Here is a 17,063-nt window from a genome sequence, read left to right on the forward strand (position 1 = left end):
TTGAGTTAGAAGCACAATAATCTTGAACTAAAAACAAGTCTCAAACTCTCTGACCTTTGACCTCTTTGGGCCTCTACATTTCCTCCCTTTTTATTAATTTTAATAAAGCCTGTGCTTCTGCAACAGGACAGATGATCGCACCTGCCTTAGGGTGAACACTTCTCCATTTCCCAGTCTGTGGAACACGCATTTTAATTTATGCAAGTCGCTGTCTTAGGTGCCTGGAGGGAAAATGGACCAAATCCTGTGCTTGACTGCAAACCTCTGTAAACAAAGGAAGAAAGTACTGTCAAGAGAGTTCATTATTAGCAATTAGCTAATGATAAACAAGCAGATAATACTTTGTGCTATGCAATCTTTAATGGCTAATATACCTCCTTATTAAAGGAATATAGGATCACCAGAGTTGGGAATGCCCACTTGTGAATTGGTCTAGAGTATTCAGCTGTGTCAAACTCTAAATTTGTCTTATCAAACATATAAAATTCAAGAATTCATTGCTAGTGTCAAACTTTTCTTAGACAAGTTCTAAACATTTCTAATCACTAACATCTTACAGTGAGCATTACTAGTGTTGAACTTTTCCTAAACAAGTTCTGATCATTTTCTAACCATTAACATCCTATAGTGAACTAAAGTATAAACAGGTCAATACCATAACACCATTTAACAAATCTTAATTCTCTTAAATCCATTTTAACCGAAAGACAAGAAGATTTTTGTAATGGGTAAGAGTCCAAATACAATGCTGTTTTTAAGCAACTGTCCCAGTCTCTGAGCAGCTGAAAAACCCTTAGGCTACCCTCCTTATCTGAAGAGGGCTTTCAGATCTTTTTCTTGTGAGGAGTAAATTGAGATCTCAGTTCTCAGGCTCTCTTAACATTTCAAAAAAGCAGATTGAATACCTCATTGGCAATCTGAGTTCTGTATTTCTAGTCCGGCTCCAAAGTACAGGATTCAGACTGTTGCAAGTTGTAATTATCCTGGCTGTTGCAGCAGGATCTCTGTAGCTATGTGGATCCTGAGTGTCTAGAAGCAGCACAGCGTCCTGCAGTGCAGAATGGTGTCTGCTGTGTCAAATGATGGCAGCAGCCATTACAAGCAGGTCCTATGGGTCAGGCATTCCTCTCCCTGGGGTCAGGAAAGCGGGACCACAGACTTTCATTCTGACTCCTCCATGGAGGTGTTAGCAGCTACCATGTCATCGGGTCTGGTGTTGCTCTGCTGGACACATCAAACCAGGCGTTCTGGAAGCCATCTTGTGAAAAAACACAGACATATCCTCGACCCCAAATTAATACAGGGTCAGGCCCTTTCCATCTTCCAGTGCAAGGATCTCTCCACCTTGCAAAGGTTGCTTTTGTGCATTATGCCATAATCTGTCTGCCACTTGACATAATCTGTCTGCTCATTGACATCCATATTTAAGAGGCATACAACATATGATTTAAGGCATTTTGTGGCATTTGAGGATATAATTCTCCTGTTTTTATCTTTTGAAGTTGTGTTTTCAAAGAGCTGTGACGACGCTCCACAATTCCTTGCCCTTGAGGATTATAAAGAATACCAGTCTTATGTTCAGTATTCCATTGGGCACAAAATTGCTGAAATGCTCTATTAATATATCCAGATCCATTATCTGTCTTTATTATTTTTGGGGTTCCCATACATGAGAAGCATTTTAAGAAATGAGTTATTACATGCTTGGCAGCTTTCCCAGTTTGTGCAGTGGCCATCAAGAATCCTGAATATGTATCAACTGTCATATGCACATACCTCAATTTTCCAAATTCTGAGACATGAGTAACATCCATTTGCCATACATGATTACAAAGTAGTCCTCAGGAATTTGCCCCCAAGTGAGGTACAGGTAAATATTGTGGGCACATCTCACGGTGCTTAACAATTTGGTAAGTAGCTTCTCTTGTTAATTTAAATTGTTTTCGTAAACTTGGACTATTTTGATGGTGCAAAGCATGTGACTGCTGAGCCAGTTCAACCTGTGATAGAGCAACTATTTTTGTAAGTTTATCAGCTAAAGCATTACCTTCAGCTAGTGGACTGGGAAGATTTGAATGTACTCTGATATGTCCCACAAAACATGGTAACTTTCTTTGTTGTATGGCCTCTTGAATCTGTTGCAATAGCATCTTAACTATTGCTAATCCCGATATAAGGGACGGTCTCTAGGACTGAAGAGCATTAAAAATATGTCAGCTGTCAGTATGTATATAGATTGAAAGTTTCATTTGCAAAGTGTTGAAATACTATAGCCACAGTTCTCAGCTCAACTACCTGAGCTGAGGCTGGTTCTGTCTGCACCCATGCCCATTACCATTAACCACATAAACAGCCCTCTCATTAGAAGAGCCATCAGTGAAAATTAACAGGCATCCTTTAAAGGATCTTTTGCTACCATTTTAGGGAAAATGAAGGAATGCAGTTATATGAACTGCAGCAATGGGTTCTCTGGAAAAAGATTTTTAATCTGGCCTTGAAATTGAGCAAATGCAATTGCCCAAGAATCGCTATTTTGGAATAACAGTTTGTTGCTTAGTATAAGGAACATGGATCATAGGTGGTTCCTTGCCAAAATATTTCCTAGAGTCTATCCTGCTCTTCTGTGCTAAGCAAGCTACTGCTTCAAAATAAAGATTTAATACCTTAGCTGGTGATACTTGAAGGTACATTCATAAGAGTGGCCTCTTTTACCATAAAACTACTGTAGGAGTAAGTTTAGTAGGATATATATATATATATGCTTGCCAAGGTTTGTCATAATTTATATAATGTGCCTGCCATATAGCATGCTCTACCTGAGAGAGTACCTGTCTGGCAGCTTCTGAAAGCTGTCTATTGAAATTTGGATCACTGTTCCCTTTAAGGACTTCACTTAGAGGCTCGGTCTCCCATAGAATATCTTAAATAAGGTCTCAACCATTGGATGTCTCCCAACAATTTTTGAAAGTCATTTAGAGTCTTTAAACCATCCTTCCTAATTTCTAATTTTTAAGGCTTAATTTCTTTGGGGTATAATATATGATCTAAATACTGGAAAGGTGGGTGCCTCTGCACTTTCTCTGGAGCAATCACTAATCCTGCATGGCTAAGGCTCTGTTGTAATAGCCCAAATGTCTCAAGTAAAATTCCTTCATCTCTATGAGCAAGCAGGATGTCATCCATATAATGTATAATATAAAACTGTGGAAATTGATCTCTGACATTTTGTATAACCTGAGCTACAAACTTCTGGCACAAGGTAGCACTGTTCGCCATACCCTGTGGTAAGACGCTCCATTGATATCTTTTCATTAGCTCTCTGAAATTAACTGAGGGTATACTGAAAGCAAATCTTTGGCAATCTGGTGGTGTCAAAGGGGTGGCATAAAAACAGTCTTTTAAGTCTAAGATAAATTTATTGCTACCTTTTGATATAGTTGTAAGAGAAGGCAGCCCTGGTTGTAATGCTGCCATTGGCTGCATGGTCACAGTAGCTTCTCTTAAGTCCTGAATTAATCTCCATTTCCCTGATTTCTTTTTAATAAAAAAATTTGAGAATTCTTGGTGAATTAGATGGTGTGATGTGACCATTATCCAGCTGTTCCTGCACTAGCTGCTGGGCAGTTTGTAATTTTTCTTCTGTTAGAGGCCACTGATTTACCTGTACAGGCTCATCACTTTTCCAGGCAATTGGGTCTGCATGAAGTGCAGTTTTTTCAGTGACCTCTCCTAAAAATAACCTAATTCTTCCCTGGGAGATTTATCTCCTGGTATGATAGGATCAATCCTTCCATTATTTTTCTTGCCTAGACCTTGATTAATTCTTGTTGAAACATTTGGTTAGTAACAACTGTGTTGGGGGAATATAAATATACCCCCATTCTGGACATAATATCTCGGCCCCATAAATTTACAGGTAAATGAGGAATAATATATGGCTGGAAAGTTCCTTCATGACTGTAGGTCCATAAAAAAAAGATATTTGGAGAGTCGGTATTGACCGACAATGCAAAAAAAATATGATTTTTGACTTGTTGCTATTGGCAATTACTAAAAAGAATTTATGACACTGTAAATGTTGGGAGTTGATGCATATGCTAAAAATTTTAGATCTAAGTGGTGCTCTGAACCAGTGGAGGAAACCTTTTCAACTCGGGTGATTCTCTTCTCCTTTAAATAGGAGATTATAGCCTTTGAAAGCATAATTATTCATAAAGCATTATAATTTATCCTGACAAAAAGGTATGGCTACAAGACACAGGGTCCAAAAGTATATTTCTCTCCACTTATCTCTTTTCTTTACAGAGATCAGCAGTCAGTGAAGCTTCTTCTCCCCAAATGCCTAAGACAGGAGCTCTCATATGTCAATGCCTGTTCCAAAGACGGAAAAATTTGGGTAAAGGAAGAAGACTTTGCCCAAGCCAGGCACTATATATCTGTCCTGTTGCAAAAGCACAGGTGTTATTAAAATTAATAAGAGAAAGTGGATTGTAGGCCCATACTTCATACAAGATATTTACAGCCAGGTTCTCTGGCCATGCTTAATTTCCAAGGGCAGCTGCAGTCCTGCCAGACAAGCTGTAGCTACCCTAATAAAGGCTCAGGATGTATTCCTCCTTCTCTTTGGTTAATATGTAGATCGCCTGGGGAGAGGTGTGAATTCCAAGCTGGTGACTAGGTTGCAGATGTTTTGGTATTCCCACATCCCCTGGAAAGAGAATATTAATATGTTTCCACCTTGGTTTATCTGGGGGATAAAAGGTGTTTGGAGAATAAACGCGGTTAGATCTTTAGGAATGAATGAAGCCTGAGATGCCCTTCTGATATTGCTGTGTGAACTGTGTCTCATTATTTCCCATGCCTCTGTACTGGCCGAGTTAGGGGAAAAGTAGTTTTTATGTTAGGGCTTCAGACCCCGACACGTGACCTTCCTCATCCTTCCAGTACAACTCATTACTACCTTGTTCAAGATTTCTCGTCTGACCATTGCCCTGTAGCCATTGACTAGCAGTTATAACTGAAATATCCATGCCAGTATCTAGAAGACCAGAAAATCTTTTTCCATTTATGAACAAGGTGAGTTCTGGCCTTTGAGAACCTATTGATTGTAGCCAATAGGTGTCAGATTAACCAAATCCATCCTTTCCTCTTTTTTCTCTCTTAATCTGATTTTTGGTTTGCACAGCAGGAAGTAAAATTTATTGTGCAAGCCTCTGACCTGCTTTTACTACAGAAACTCCACTTGGTGAGTGAGTCATCACCTTGATCTCTCCTTCAAAATCAGCACCAATGACTCCAGGGGCAACAATAATTCCTTGCATAGTTCCCAATCTATGCTACTTCTTCCCAATCACAGCCCTATTGTGCCCACTGGTAAAGGCCCATAAACTCCAGTGGGGAGAGCTTGCATCCCTATTTCTGGAGTCAGTACATAGTGTACAGGAGAGGCGAGATTTAGCCCTGCGCTGCCTGGGGTTGCTCTGCAAAGGGCCTGCATGGATTTCCTTATGGAAGCACAGGTTGCTGAATTGCCCCAAAATTTTGTCTCGGGACCTGAGGCTGGCCACTTTATTCATTTCCTGAAAAGGGATTCCCTAGGTCATCTCTTTGACTTACACTTCGCTAGTCTAATGTTTTCCCCTCCTACGTCTCCTGCATAATCCTGGTTTCCTTCTTGCCCTTGGATTTACTCTCCTATGAGGACATTGTCTGATCTGATGTCCCATAAGACCACATCCAAAACAGCTTCCAAGAGGGCCTTCCTGTAGCATGCATTCTCTCTAGGTCTTAATCTGTTTGTTGGGATAGGATATCGTTAATGTCTTTCCCTGCAAGGCAGCAGCTATGGCCTGTTTAGCTATTAATTTTCCTGCTTCTGTATCTCCAGTCAACCTATTAGATGCTTGTGTTAGTCTGGAGACAAAATCTTGAAACAATTCATCTGGTTCTTGTCTTATACTAGACAATTCCTCTGTCTGTTCTTTAGAAGGTGGAAGTCTGTTCCAGGCTTTCTTGGCAGCAAAATTAATTTGTACATATGCTGCCATGTCATATTCTAACTGTTGATCTGTCCCTATGTAAGGTCCCTCACCTGCACATTAGTTAATAAAGAAGCTGCTTTGGCCTATGGCAGGGCAGATCATTATCAATAACAACTTTGTAACCAGCTCCCCTTAAGTGATCATAAACATTTAAAAAAAACATAAAAATATTTTGGGAATGTGGGCATCATTCTCTAAAATACTTCTTGTTGTTTGGAGGAGTTGATAATCTTTGGGCCCTGAGAAAATTTAGGATAATGGTTAAGTCTTGGCTGTAGTATTCTGTGAAATTGAATCATCTCAGTCTTTAACCCATTCTGGATATTGGATCTTCTTGCCATCCATTTTTATTTGTGTCTGGTCGCTTGTTCTGAAAATACATAAACTTTTAAAAGTGATGTATATATCTGTATGAATACAGGTATAGACTGTTCATTGTACATAACTTGATTTTTTTTGTTTTATGTTTGAGTAGGTTAAAATACACGTTATGTATTTTTGTAGGTTTTCTAGATTTATTTCTTTATGTCTGTAGTCAGGATTTCAGGGTATCTTCTCTGAATTTCTTTTTTTTTTTAAATATTTATTTATTTATTATGTATACAATATTCTGTAGGCCAGAAGAAGGCACCTCATTACAGATGGTTGTAAGCCACCATGTGGTTGCCGGGAATTGAACTCAGGACCTTTGGAAGAGCAGGCAATGCTCTTAACCACTGAGCCATCTCTCCAGCCCCCTTCTCTGAATTTCTTTAACCTTGAATGAATCCACAACCTCTGATTTTCTGTGGAAATAAAAGGATAACCTGTTCCCTAAAATGACATATCTTTTGGCTTAAATTTTGAAGTAAAGATAATTTTAAAATGTAGGTTGGTTTAATCTAGTACCTTTTATAATCTAGCAGCCAAAACTTTTAAAAAGAATACAATAACATATTAGGATCCAGACCCCATGTATTTTCCATCTTTTGTAGCTTCTTTGATATTTACTCTTTTTAAGTATTTTATTCTTTTAAAACTATATATAGTCTATTTTATGACTGTCTTTACCTTCTCTTTTTCCTCCCAAGCCTATGTATATTTTTTAAACTCATTATAACCCATTTAGAAGTGTTTTTTTCCATCTGGATATCTCTTTATTGTGTATCTGTAATCTTTTTTGTAACCATAGGAGCCTTTAAACGGTTAAGCAGAGTGACTAGGACCAAAGTGTCAGCTTTGGCAGCTGGCTCTACCCTGTTTCTTAAAAGAGCTGTGCCCATTTTGGTCCCTAGCAGTGAGCCAGGAAGCCATCTCTTAAAGGAGCCACGCCTCTGTTTGCTTTTAGCAAACAGAGCCTACCAGAGAAAAGACAGTTACCAAGAAGGTGTGTTTGATTCCGGTTTTGTGTGTTTAGAATCCCTTTTTTTGTTGTTATTTTTTGTTTGTTTCATTGTTTTTGTTTTTTGTTTGTTTTTGGAGACAAGGTTCCTCTGTAGCTTTGGTTCTAGCTTGTCCTGGAACTAGCTCTTGTAGACTAGGCTGGCCTCAAACTCAGAGATCCGCCTGCCTCTGCCTCCCGAGTGCTGGGATTAAAGGCATGCGCCACCACTGTTACTTTTATTTTTTGAGGCAGGGTTCCTCTGCAGCTTTGGAGCCTGTCCTGGAACTAGCTCTTTGTAGACCAGGCTGGCTTTCAACTCACAGAGATCCACCCGCCTCTGCCTCCTGGATGCTGGGATTAAAGGCATGCGCCATCACTGCCCAACTTAGAATCCCTATATTAAAGCTTTATCAGGTTTTAGTAATTCCGACCCCATGTAGGAAAGCCATTTGTAAGTGGAGTTTTTCTGTGTCGGTGGTCACTCCCAAATAAACACACTCAGACATATATTAATTATAAATGCCCAGCCAATAGCTTGGGCTTGTTACTAACTAGTTTTTACAACCTAAATTAACACGCTTCTTATCTTAAGTTCTACCATGTTACTCATTGCGAGTTACCTCATTTTGTACATATCCTGCTTCTGCATCTGGCTGGTGACTCCTGACTCCACCCTTCTTCTGATAACAGTGTAGAAACTGGTTTGAGGACAGGAATGGGGATGAGGGTCTTTGGAACTAACATTCTAAGCCATCCACGGCTACATAATGACACCTTGTCTCAGAAAAGCAAACAAACCAGTGAGAAGCCTTTGGAAGCTGCAGACTGACTCAGTCAATAAAGTACATTCCTTGGGCAAGCATGAGGACCTGAATTTGGGTCACCAGCATCCATGTAATAGTGGTGGATGCCTATAATCTCAACACTGAGGATGCAGAGTTCGCTGCCCTGCAAGTCTAGCTGAGTCAGTGAGCTCCGGGTTCCAGGGAGGCACTTTCCTTGGAAAAATAAGGGGGGTGATGTCTGAGGAGGAAGCAGCTGAAATTGCCTACTCCTCCACATGCATATACACATCCGTGACACACATAAATATGGTGGGAAAGCATCCAGGAAGAAGCCTGACATTGGCCTCTGCCCTTGCATGTTACCCTCATATGTGTGTCTTACACAAACACATATACACACACCTAAAAAAAAAAACCCTTTTAAAATATTAATTTTAGCAGTTGAAGAAAGGTGTTTATTGGGGAATGAGGAAGCACATGCAGCAGACACAGAGAAAAAGACTCTGTGCAAAGCAAGGGGACTCAAAGCCAAAAAAAATTTCCATTTAAAATATTACTATTGGTGTTTTGTGGGATCTTTTTTTCTTGCTTTATTTTTTTTAATGTGAATGAGTGTATTGTTTACAAGAATGTCTATATACCGTGTGTGTGCCAGGTGCCCCAGAAGTCAGAGAGGATGATGTGCGTCTTAGTTAAGGTTTCTATTGCTATGATGAAACACCATGACAAAGAGCAAGTTGGGGAGGAAAGGTTTTGTTAGACATAGCCTTCAGCATTGGTGTTCATCACCGAAGGGAGGCAGGAGCGATGCAGAGGCCATGGAAGCATGCTGCTTACTGACTTGCTTCCCATGGCTTGCTCAGCCCATGTTCTTATACAGGCTGGGCCTCCCCTCCATTGATCACTAAATGAAAAAATGCCTTACAACTGGATCTCAAGGAGGCGTTTCCTCAGCTGAGGCTCCTTCCTCTAATGACTCTTATCTTGTGTCAAGTTGCCACAGCCACCCAGTACTGGTGTAAATGTAACCTTAGTTAACAGTGGTTGTGAGCTGCCCTTTGGGTGCTGGAAATCTAACCTTGGTCCTCTGCAGCAACAAGAAGTTCTCTTTACTACTGAGTCATCTCTCCAACCCCTCATCTTTTTATTTTGCTTTGTTTTGAGACCATTCTCACTACATGGCCCCAGCTGTCACAGAGATTGGCCTGCTTCTGTCTCCCCAGTGGTGAGGTTAAAGACTTTCTTTCAATTTTTTTTTTTTAAAAAAAAAACAACAGGGTCTCAGGACCCAAGCTCATTTTTAGCAACAAAGCTGAAGATGACCTTGAACTCATCCTGCCTCTGCTTACCAGGTGCTGGGATTACAAGCAATGTGCCTGCCACCATCTGTGTTTCTTTATTTTGTTTAGATGAAAGTGACCATGTTGAATCTGGTCAGTTGTTCAAACCCATTTGGAACTACTGTACGGTTACATGATAACTCACTTGTTTAAAAACTGATAAACAGGAATAAATTTTTGATACTGTTGAGAATGTTAACTTTTGCTTCTTTTTACTTTTGCAGTAGCAGAGAGAGAATGAAAGAAGTAGATAACCTTGACAGTATAAAAGAAGAATGGTAAGTTAACCCAAGCAATGAGTTTAATGCCTTTGCTTTTGTTATTTGTTGGGGAGGAAAGGGTTTATTAGACATAGCCTTCAGCATTGCTGTTCACTGAAGGGAGGCAGGAGCGATGCAGAGATTTTTTTGCATGTTACTGGCAGAAAGAGTAAAGCAGCTTTTAATTATATATGATCACTTACGTAAATTGGTGGTAATGATAGATTTCAGGGTGGTTTGTTGTAGTTTTTACCCATAGCCACATTGAATAGGTTGTAGTAAAAGTTTGTTCCTTTAACTGTATCCTAGAGCTCTTCCTCTCATGACCTTGATTACCTTTTCTCTTTAATATCCTTTCTTTCATTGGAGGAATTGAACCTAGCACTTCACATATGCAAAGCAAACCCCCTGCCACTGAGCTGTATCCCCAGCTCTTTTTGTGACAGGACATCACTAAATTGCCCAGGTTAGCCTTAAACTCACTCTGTCACCCACACATTCATTGAATTACAAAAACTCCTCCAGTCTGCTAAGTAGCTAGAGATACAGGCTTATACCACCAGCCCAGGCTATGCTGATATTTTTTAAAACTGCTATCTGGAGCTGTTATGAGCACTGACTGCTCTTCCAGAGGACCCAGGTTCGATTCCCAGCATCCAAATGGCAGCTCCTAAGTATATGTAAATCCAGTTCCTGGGCAATCTAACACCTTTACCATTGCACATAGAATAAAGTTTAAAAAAAAAAAACCCTGCTATCTGGATATATTATTTGTGTGCACCTACATTCCATATGTGTGTGTGGAAATCAGAGGACAACTTTATGGAGCCAGTTCTCTCCTTCCACGATTATGTGGGTTCTAAATAAAGTAAGTACTTTTATTGCCTAAGCCAATTTACTGAACCCTAAGTATATTTTTTCTTTTCTTTCTTTTCTTTTTTTTTGTTTTTCCTTTTTTTTTCATGTTCGCGTGTGTGTGTGTGTGTGTGTGTGTGTGTGTGTGTGTGTGTGTGTGTGTGTTTTAGCCTTGATTTATTGAGACAGGGTCTCTCTATATAGCTCTGGCTGTCCTTGAACTCACTCTGTAGATCATGCTGGCTTTGAACTCACAGAGATATACCTGCCTTTGTTGGAATTAAAGGCTTGGGCCACCACTCCTGGTCTAAGTATAATTCTTTAGCTTTGTCTTCAATCCTTGTATTTTTTTCCTTTGTCCTAATCTCATTTATTTACAGTGCTAGTCATTGAGTTTTTGTTTTGTTTCGGATTTTTTGAGTTTTTCATAAAACTATTTTTTTTTGTTTTTTGAGACAGGATTTTTCTGTGTAGCCCTGGCTTTTTTGGAACTCTCTCTGTAGACCAGGCTGACCTGAAATTCATAGAGATTCTCTGGGCTAAAGGCATATGCCACCATGCCACTCCCAGCTATATTGAGTTTTTCATTTTGTCTTCAGGACTAATTTTGGTGGCATCTGTATCTTTATTTCTTTTATGTGACAGTCTCACAGTAGCCCTGGCTATCCTTGAACACACTATGTATCCAAAGGATCCCCTTGAACTTCTGATCTTGTCTTTACCACCAAAGTACTGAGATTATAGGCATGCAATACCATGCCAGGTTTTTGTAGTGCTGAGGATTGAACCCAGGGCTTTGTGAATGCTATGCAAGTACTCTACCAACTGAGCTACATCCCAAGCCTAGTATCTGCATCTTAGAGACAAGAAAACCAAATCATAGCACCTTAAGTTTCTTATGGAGACTTAGTTTTCCTTACTGCAACTAAGTAAAGGTATGTAAATATGAACCATAAGGCCTGAACTTTTAGAAAATATGTTATACTGCTATACAGCTATGTTGATTAAAGCAAAAAATCATTAGTATTATTAGATAGTATTTTACAATATAACTTTTTCTGTGTAGTCAGACTTTCTTTGAATCACTAGCTCCTGAGTAATATCACGAATGCTTAGTATTAATTATGAAAGCTTGACCTTATCTTGGGCTTGTTCCCAAATTAAACCATTTATATTAATCTACATTCTGCCACGTGGCTCATTACCTCTCCTCCATACCATATGTCCAGCTTCCTCTGAGTCTCCTGGTGAGTTCCCCACCTCTCCAATTTTTCTCAGGGTGCCTGTCTCTGCCCAGAAGTCCCACCTCTCCTACCTAGCTCTTGGCTATTCGGCTCTTTACTAAACCAATTAGAAGGGGCGTTAAGGCAGGTTAAGTAAAGCAGTGACACATCTTCACAGTGCGATCAGATATCCCACAACATTTCAGCGGTATCATATTGTTTGGAGAAGATATAATTAATATTGATAATATGAATGCTTTAACTGTGTGTACAGGAGAAAGAATTACCTGGGAAAGTAAAAAGTATTTGCTTTGCTGGGTGGTGGTGGGGGCGCACACCTTTAATCCCAGCACTCGGGAGGCAGAGGCTGGCGAATCTCTGTGAGTTTGAGCAGCCTGGCCTACAGAGCAAGTTCCAGAACAGCCGTGGTTGGCCTGGAACACTTTTGTAAACCAGACTGGTCTATAACTCACAGAAATCTGCTTGGCTCTCCCTTGAGTTCTAGGATTCACCACTACATCCTGTACACCTGGGTGATGGGGATCAAACTCAGGTCCTTTTGAGTGAGCCAAATCCAATTGAGCTATACGCCAACCTTGAGTACTAACATTTAATAACAATATAATGATGGCTGTTTTGAGAGATTGTCTGATATGGTGTTCAGAGCTTAAGCTTTGCTTAAACTAATTTTACCTAACCTTTATTTTCATCTATTAAGGTAAAATCAAACTTTCTAGGATCACTGTGAAGATTGAGTGAGTTGGCACATGTAGAGTATCGTGGTTAGAAGCATAGACTTGAGGTAGAGTAGCAGCAGGATTAGTCAGTGTATCTACCTTACAGTTCCAGTTAGTGAGAGTTACCAAATGTTGATTTCTCATCCTTTCTCAAAAATTCTGTGCTTAACTTCTAAAAGATCAGAATCCATTCTTGACAAGTAAAATCTTAGGTAATATTTTTAAATGATGAAATACAAATCCAAAATAAATAGCAACAGAAAGCCAAGCAGGATAGCACATGCTTGGCATTCCAGTATTCATTACGTAGAGACAGGACAATCAGAAATTCAAGATCAGCATCAATTATATAGAGTTTGAGGCTAGCCTGGGCTACATGAAACTCAATCTGAAAAAAAAAACAAATAGAAAAGGAAGTGGGCTATTAAAATGATCATTAGTGGAGAATATCATTGTGAGTGTGCAAATATAAATACTTGTTAGTTTCTTCCTGATGTACTGTCACTTTTAATTTCTGCACCAAAAAGTACATAGTAACCCTTTTGAAGTCATTTGAAGCTGAGCACAGTCCACAAGCCTATATACCCAACATCTTGGGAAGCTGAGTAAAAACTAAGCCAGGAGGTGGTGACACATGCCTTTAATTCCAGCACTCAGGAGGCAGAGGCAGACGGATCTCTGAGTTCGAGGCAGCCTGGTCTATAGAAAGAGTTCCAGGACTGTCTCCATAGCTACTGGGAAACTTTGACTCGAAAAAACAGGCGAAGATAGATGGATAGATAGATAGATAGATGGATAAATAAATAAAGACGACTTAAGCTTAGTACTTTGAGACCAGCTTTGACAATAATGAGGCTCTGTGTAAAGGTAGAAAGGGGTGATATAAGGGTTTTCTTGAACCCTTCAAAATAATGAACGTACTTTTGACTGGGTATATGCTTAGTTGGTAGGGTTCTTGCCTAGTATGCATTAGGCCCTGGGTTCAGTCCCCAGCACCAAATAAATCCAGGATGGTGGAACATGAATATAATCCTAGCACTTGGTAAATGGAGGCAGCAGTTCAAGGTCATCCTTGACTACTTAGAAAGTTTGAGGCCAGTCTGGTGTAACCAGGCGATGGGTGTTATACACCTTTAATCCGAGCACTTTGGGGGCAGAGGCAGGCAGATCTCTGACTTTGAGGCCAGCCTGGTCTACAGAGTGAGTTCCAGGACAGGCTCCAAAGCTATATAGAGAAACTCTGTCCCCCAAAATAAGTAAATAAATAAATGAATAAATAAGAGTGCTATTTTGTGCTTTTGGACTAGTGTTAGACACATTTTGCATTTATAAAGATACTTTTAGTTATTTTAGCACTTTAAGTGGAGATTGGTAAGCAACTGTTACATTGTACTGAGATCTTTTTTAGAATGTGTTTTTCGAGATTTAATTATGTATCTAGGAATGTTGTACCTGAATGCAGATGTCAAATCCTCTGGAACTGTAGTTATAGTGTTGTGAGCTGCCATATATAGATGGTAGGAACCAAACTGAGGTCCTCCACAAGAGCAGTGCACACTCTTAACCTGTGAGCCATCTTTCTAGCCCCCTACTGTCCTTTTTAAAATTCTGAGTCAAGTGTGATAGCTCGCTTGTTGCAAAGCTTGATAGCCCGAGTTTGATCCCTGGGACCACATGGTGGAAAGAGTAAGGACATTCCCATAATCCCCACAAGTTGTTCTCTGACCTCTGCAGCGCTTCTACACATGCACACCTATACACATACTCACACACATAATGTAATACGAACATCTAGTTTGGGGCTTTTAAATTAATTTTTAAGTTCCAAAGTAATAGATTTATTATGACATTTTTGTATATGTGTGTAACTCTGCTTTGTTATCATTTGTGCCTTCATACTGTTCCTGTTATCGATACTGTGAATAAATGTCAAGGGCCACTAGACAGCCTAAAATACAAAAGATACCCTACAAAGCAAAAAGTTAGCCTTCCCCAAGTGTCTATAGAACTGGTCTAGACTAAAACGTTGTCAATGACTTCTCCAGGATTATGTCTTCATGAACTTAGAGTTTACAGCACTTGATTTTTGTTTTTATTTTTAGGGTTTGTGAAACAGGACCTCCTAACAATCAACCCCTCAATGGTAATCAACAAAGGGACTGTGAATATTTTGTTGACAGCCTTTTTGAAGAAGCAGAGAAGGTTGGTGCCAAATGCTTGTCCTCCGCTGAACAGAAGAAACAGGTAAATGTCGTTACTTATTGGCCTCTAGGAGGATCCATAAAATCAAAACTATTTTTGTAATAGTAAAGCTATTATTTACCATTTTCATCATGTTGTATTTGCACAGGTGCCAGAAAAGCAGCGATAGGTAGTTGTTGGCATCTGAGCAGTAATCAAAACAGTCAAAATTAACTGAGATATAAATTATTGCATTACTTTCTTGAATTTACAAACCAAATACATATTGCTTCCAGGTAGGAATGTCTGTGATGGGATTGAGGCTATAGCTCAGTTGGTAGAATGCTTACATAGCAGCAGCCCACCCAGTGCTTCATAAACTTCTTAGTCCCACACTTGGGAGATGGGGAGTCAGGAGAACTGAAAGTCCAAAGATAGAAGTTGTCTTTGGCCATAATTAGCTCAAGGCTGGAATATTCAGGATGGAAGGAAGCCCGAGCATCGCTGTTAGAAGCATGAGGACTTGGATTGGAACTCCCAGCTGCCACATAAAAAGCCAGAAAACTCATTCCCAGGGATGGCAGAGACACAGATAATCCCTGTACTTGGTGGCTAACCAATGGAGTTGAATTGGTGAACTCCAGGTTCAGTAAGTAATCCTGTCTCAAAAAATAAAATGGGAGTTGTGAGTGATAACTCACCGAGTAAGTACACCTGCTACCAGGCCGGACAATCTGAAACACACATGGTAGGAGAGAACCGACTAAGCCCTCTAGGAAACTTCTGAGATTTTGTTTTGTTTTGTTTTGTTTTTTCAACACAGTGTTTCTTTGTGTAGCTTTGGCTATCCTGGGACTCGTTATGTAGACCAGGCTGGCCTGCAACTCACAGAGATGCACCTGCCTCTGCCTCCCAAGTGCTGAGGTTAAATAAAGGTATGCACTCCCACTGCACAGCTTTGGAAACATTTTATGTATTTGTTTGTTTGTTTGTTTGGTTGGTTTTGGTTTTTTGAGATGGTTTCTCTGTAGCTTTGGAACTCACTCTGTAGACCAGGCTGGCCTCAAACTCCGCCTGCTTCTGCCTTCCGAGTGCTGGGATTAAAGGCATGCACCACCACCACCCACCCGGCTGGAAACATTTTAAAAATACCTTTGTAACTGCATACCTATATAAGGTTTGATTTTTTTTTAAAAAAAAAATTTAATTATAATAGTGCCAATTATAAACTTTGATAAATCATAGTTTAAAAAGTAAACAAAGACCTGGAAATGTAGCACATTTACTTATTTTATGTGTTTGTTTCGTCTGAATGTATGTATATGTACCACATGTATGCTGGCTGCCCATGGAGAGTGTCAGTTCTCCTGGGACTAAAGTTATGAATGTTTAGTGAAACAGGTACCAGGAGCCAAGCCAGGTCCTCTGAAATAACAAGTGCTCCTAACTGCCTAACCATCTTTAAAAAAAAAATACTTAACTTTATTTTATGTATATTGGTGTCAGATCACCTAGTAGTAGAGTTACAGATAAGTTTGGAGCTGCCATATGGGTGCTGAGAATGAACCTGGGTCCTCTGAAAGCTGCCTGTGCTCTCTACTTCTGAGCCATCTCTCCAGCCCCTCTTTATTGGGATATGATATCAATTAAAGAGACACTGACTCAACTTCTGGCCTACACACATACATACCCCATTAGACTTGGCTATTTTGGCAGGCATTTTCACAGAATAATTAAGTGGGCCTGGTAAGGGAGACAACTTACTGTATTGCTACAAATGTGAAGATTTTACTTAGCCAACTTTTAACCGGAATAGGAATTTGGGGAAATCTCTTTCATGCACTTGACAGCTTTTCAAACTTAAAGAATTTTATCATGATGTTAGTGTTATTTTATTAACTATGTCTGTCATATAAGGAAATAACTAGCATTTGAATTTGCATGGCTTAGAGAACAAAATTTTCCAAATGATTAATGTATATGTATTAATAGTATAATATTCATGAGCTGGGTGTGATGGTACAAGCCTGTGAACTCAGAACTTGGTCTCAGGTAGGAGGATCTGGAGTTCAAGGACAGCATAGGCTATTTAGTGAGCTCGAGGTCAGCCTTTCTTACAATGTATTTCTTTCTTTACTGCCTTGTAGGTAGATGTAAATATAAAATTGTGGAAAAACGGATTCACAGTAAATGATGACTTTAGAAGTTACTCTGATGGTGCAAGTCAGCAGTTTCTGAACTCCATCAAAAAGGGGTAAGGACATAGTAGAGGGTTATT

The 17,063-nt window shown here is 39.7% G+C and overlaps 1 protein-coding gene across 1 annotated transcript in view; it reads left to right on the forward strand.

Annotated features, from left to right (window-relative positions):
- Nucleotides 1-17,063, forward strand: part of Ubxn2a (UBX domain protein 2A) — a 35,801-nt gene that overhangs the window by 4,970 nt on the left and 13,768 nt on the right. Inside the window, exons 2-4 of the mRNA XM_087907256.1 lie at nt 9,754-9,807; nt 14,707-14,848; nt 16,933-17,039. Coding sequence (XP_087763382.1) covers nt 9,767-9,807; nt 14,707-14,848; nt 16,933-17,039 — 290 coding nt within the window. The 5' untranslated portion in view covers nt 9,754-9,766. The remainder of the gene's footprint in view (nt 1-9,753; nt 9,808-14,706; nt 14,849-16,932; nt 17,040-17,063) is intronic.

This window comes from Myodes glareolus, chromosome 6 (genome assembly GCF_982192425.1).
Source record: "Myodes glareolus chromosome 6, mMyoGla1.1, whole genome shotgun sequence".
NCBI classification, from domain to species: domain Eukaryota; kingdom Metazoa; phylum Chordata; class Mammalia; order Rodentia; family Cricetidae; genus Myodes; species Myodes glareolus.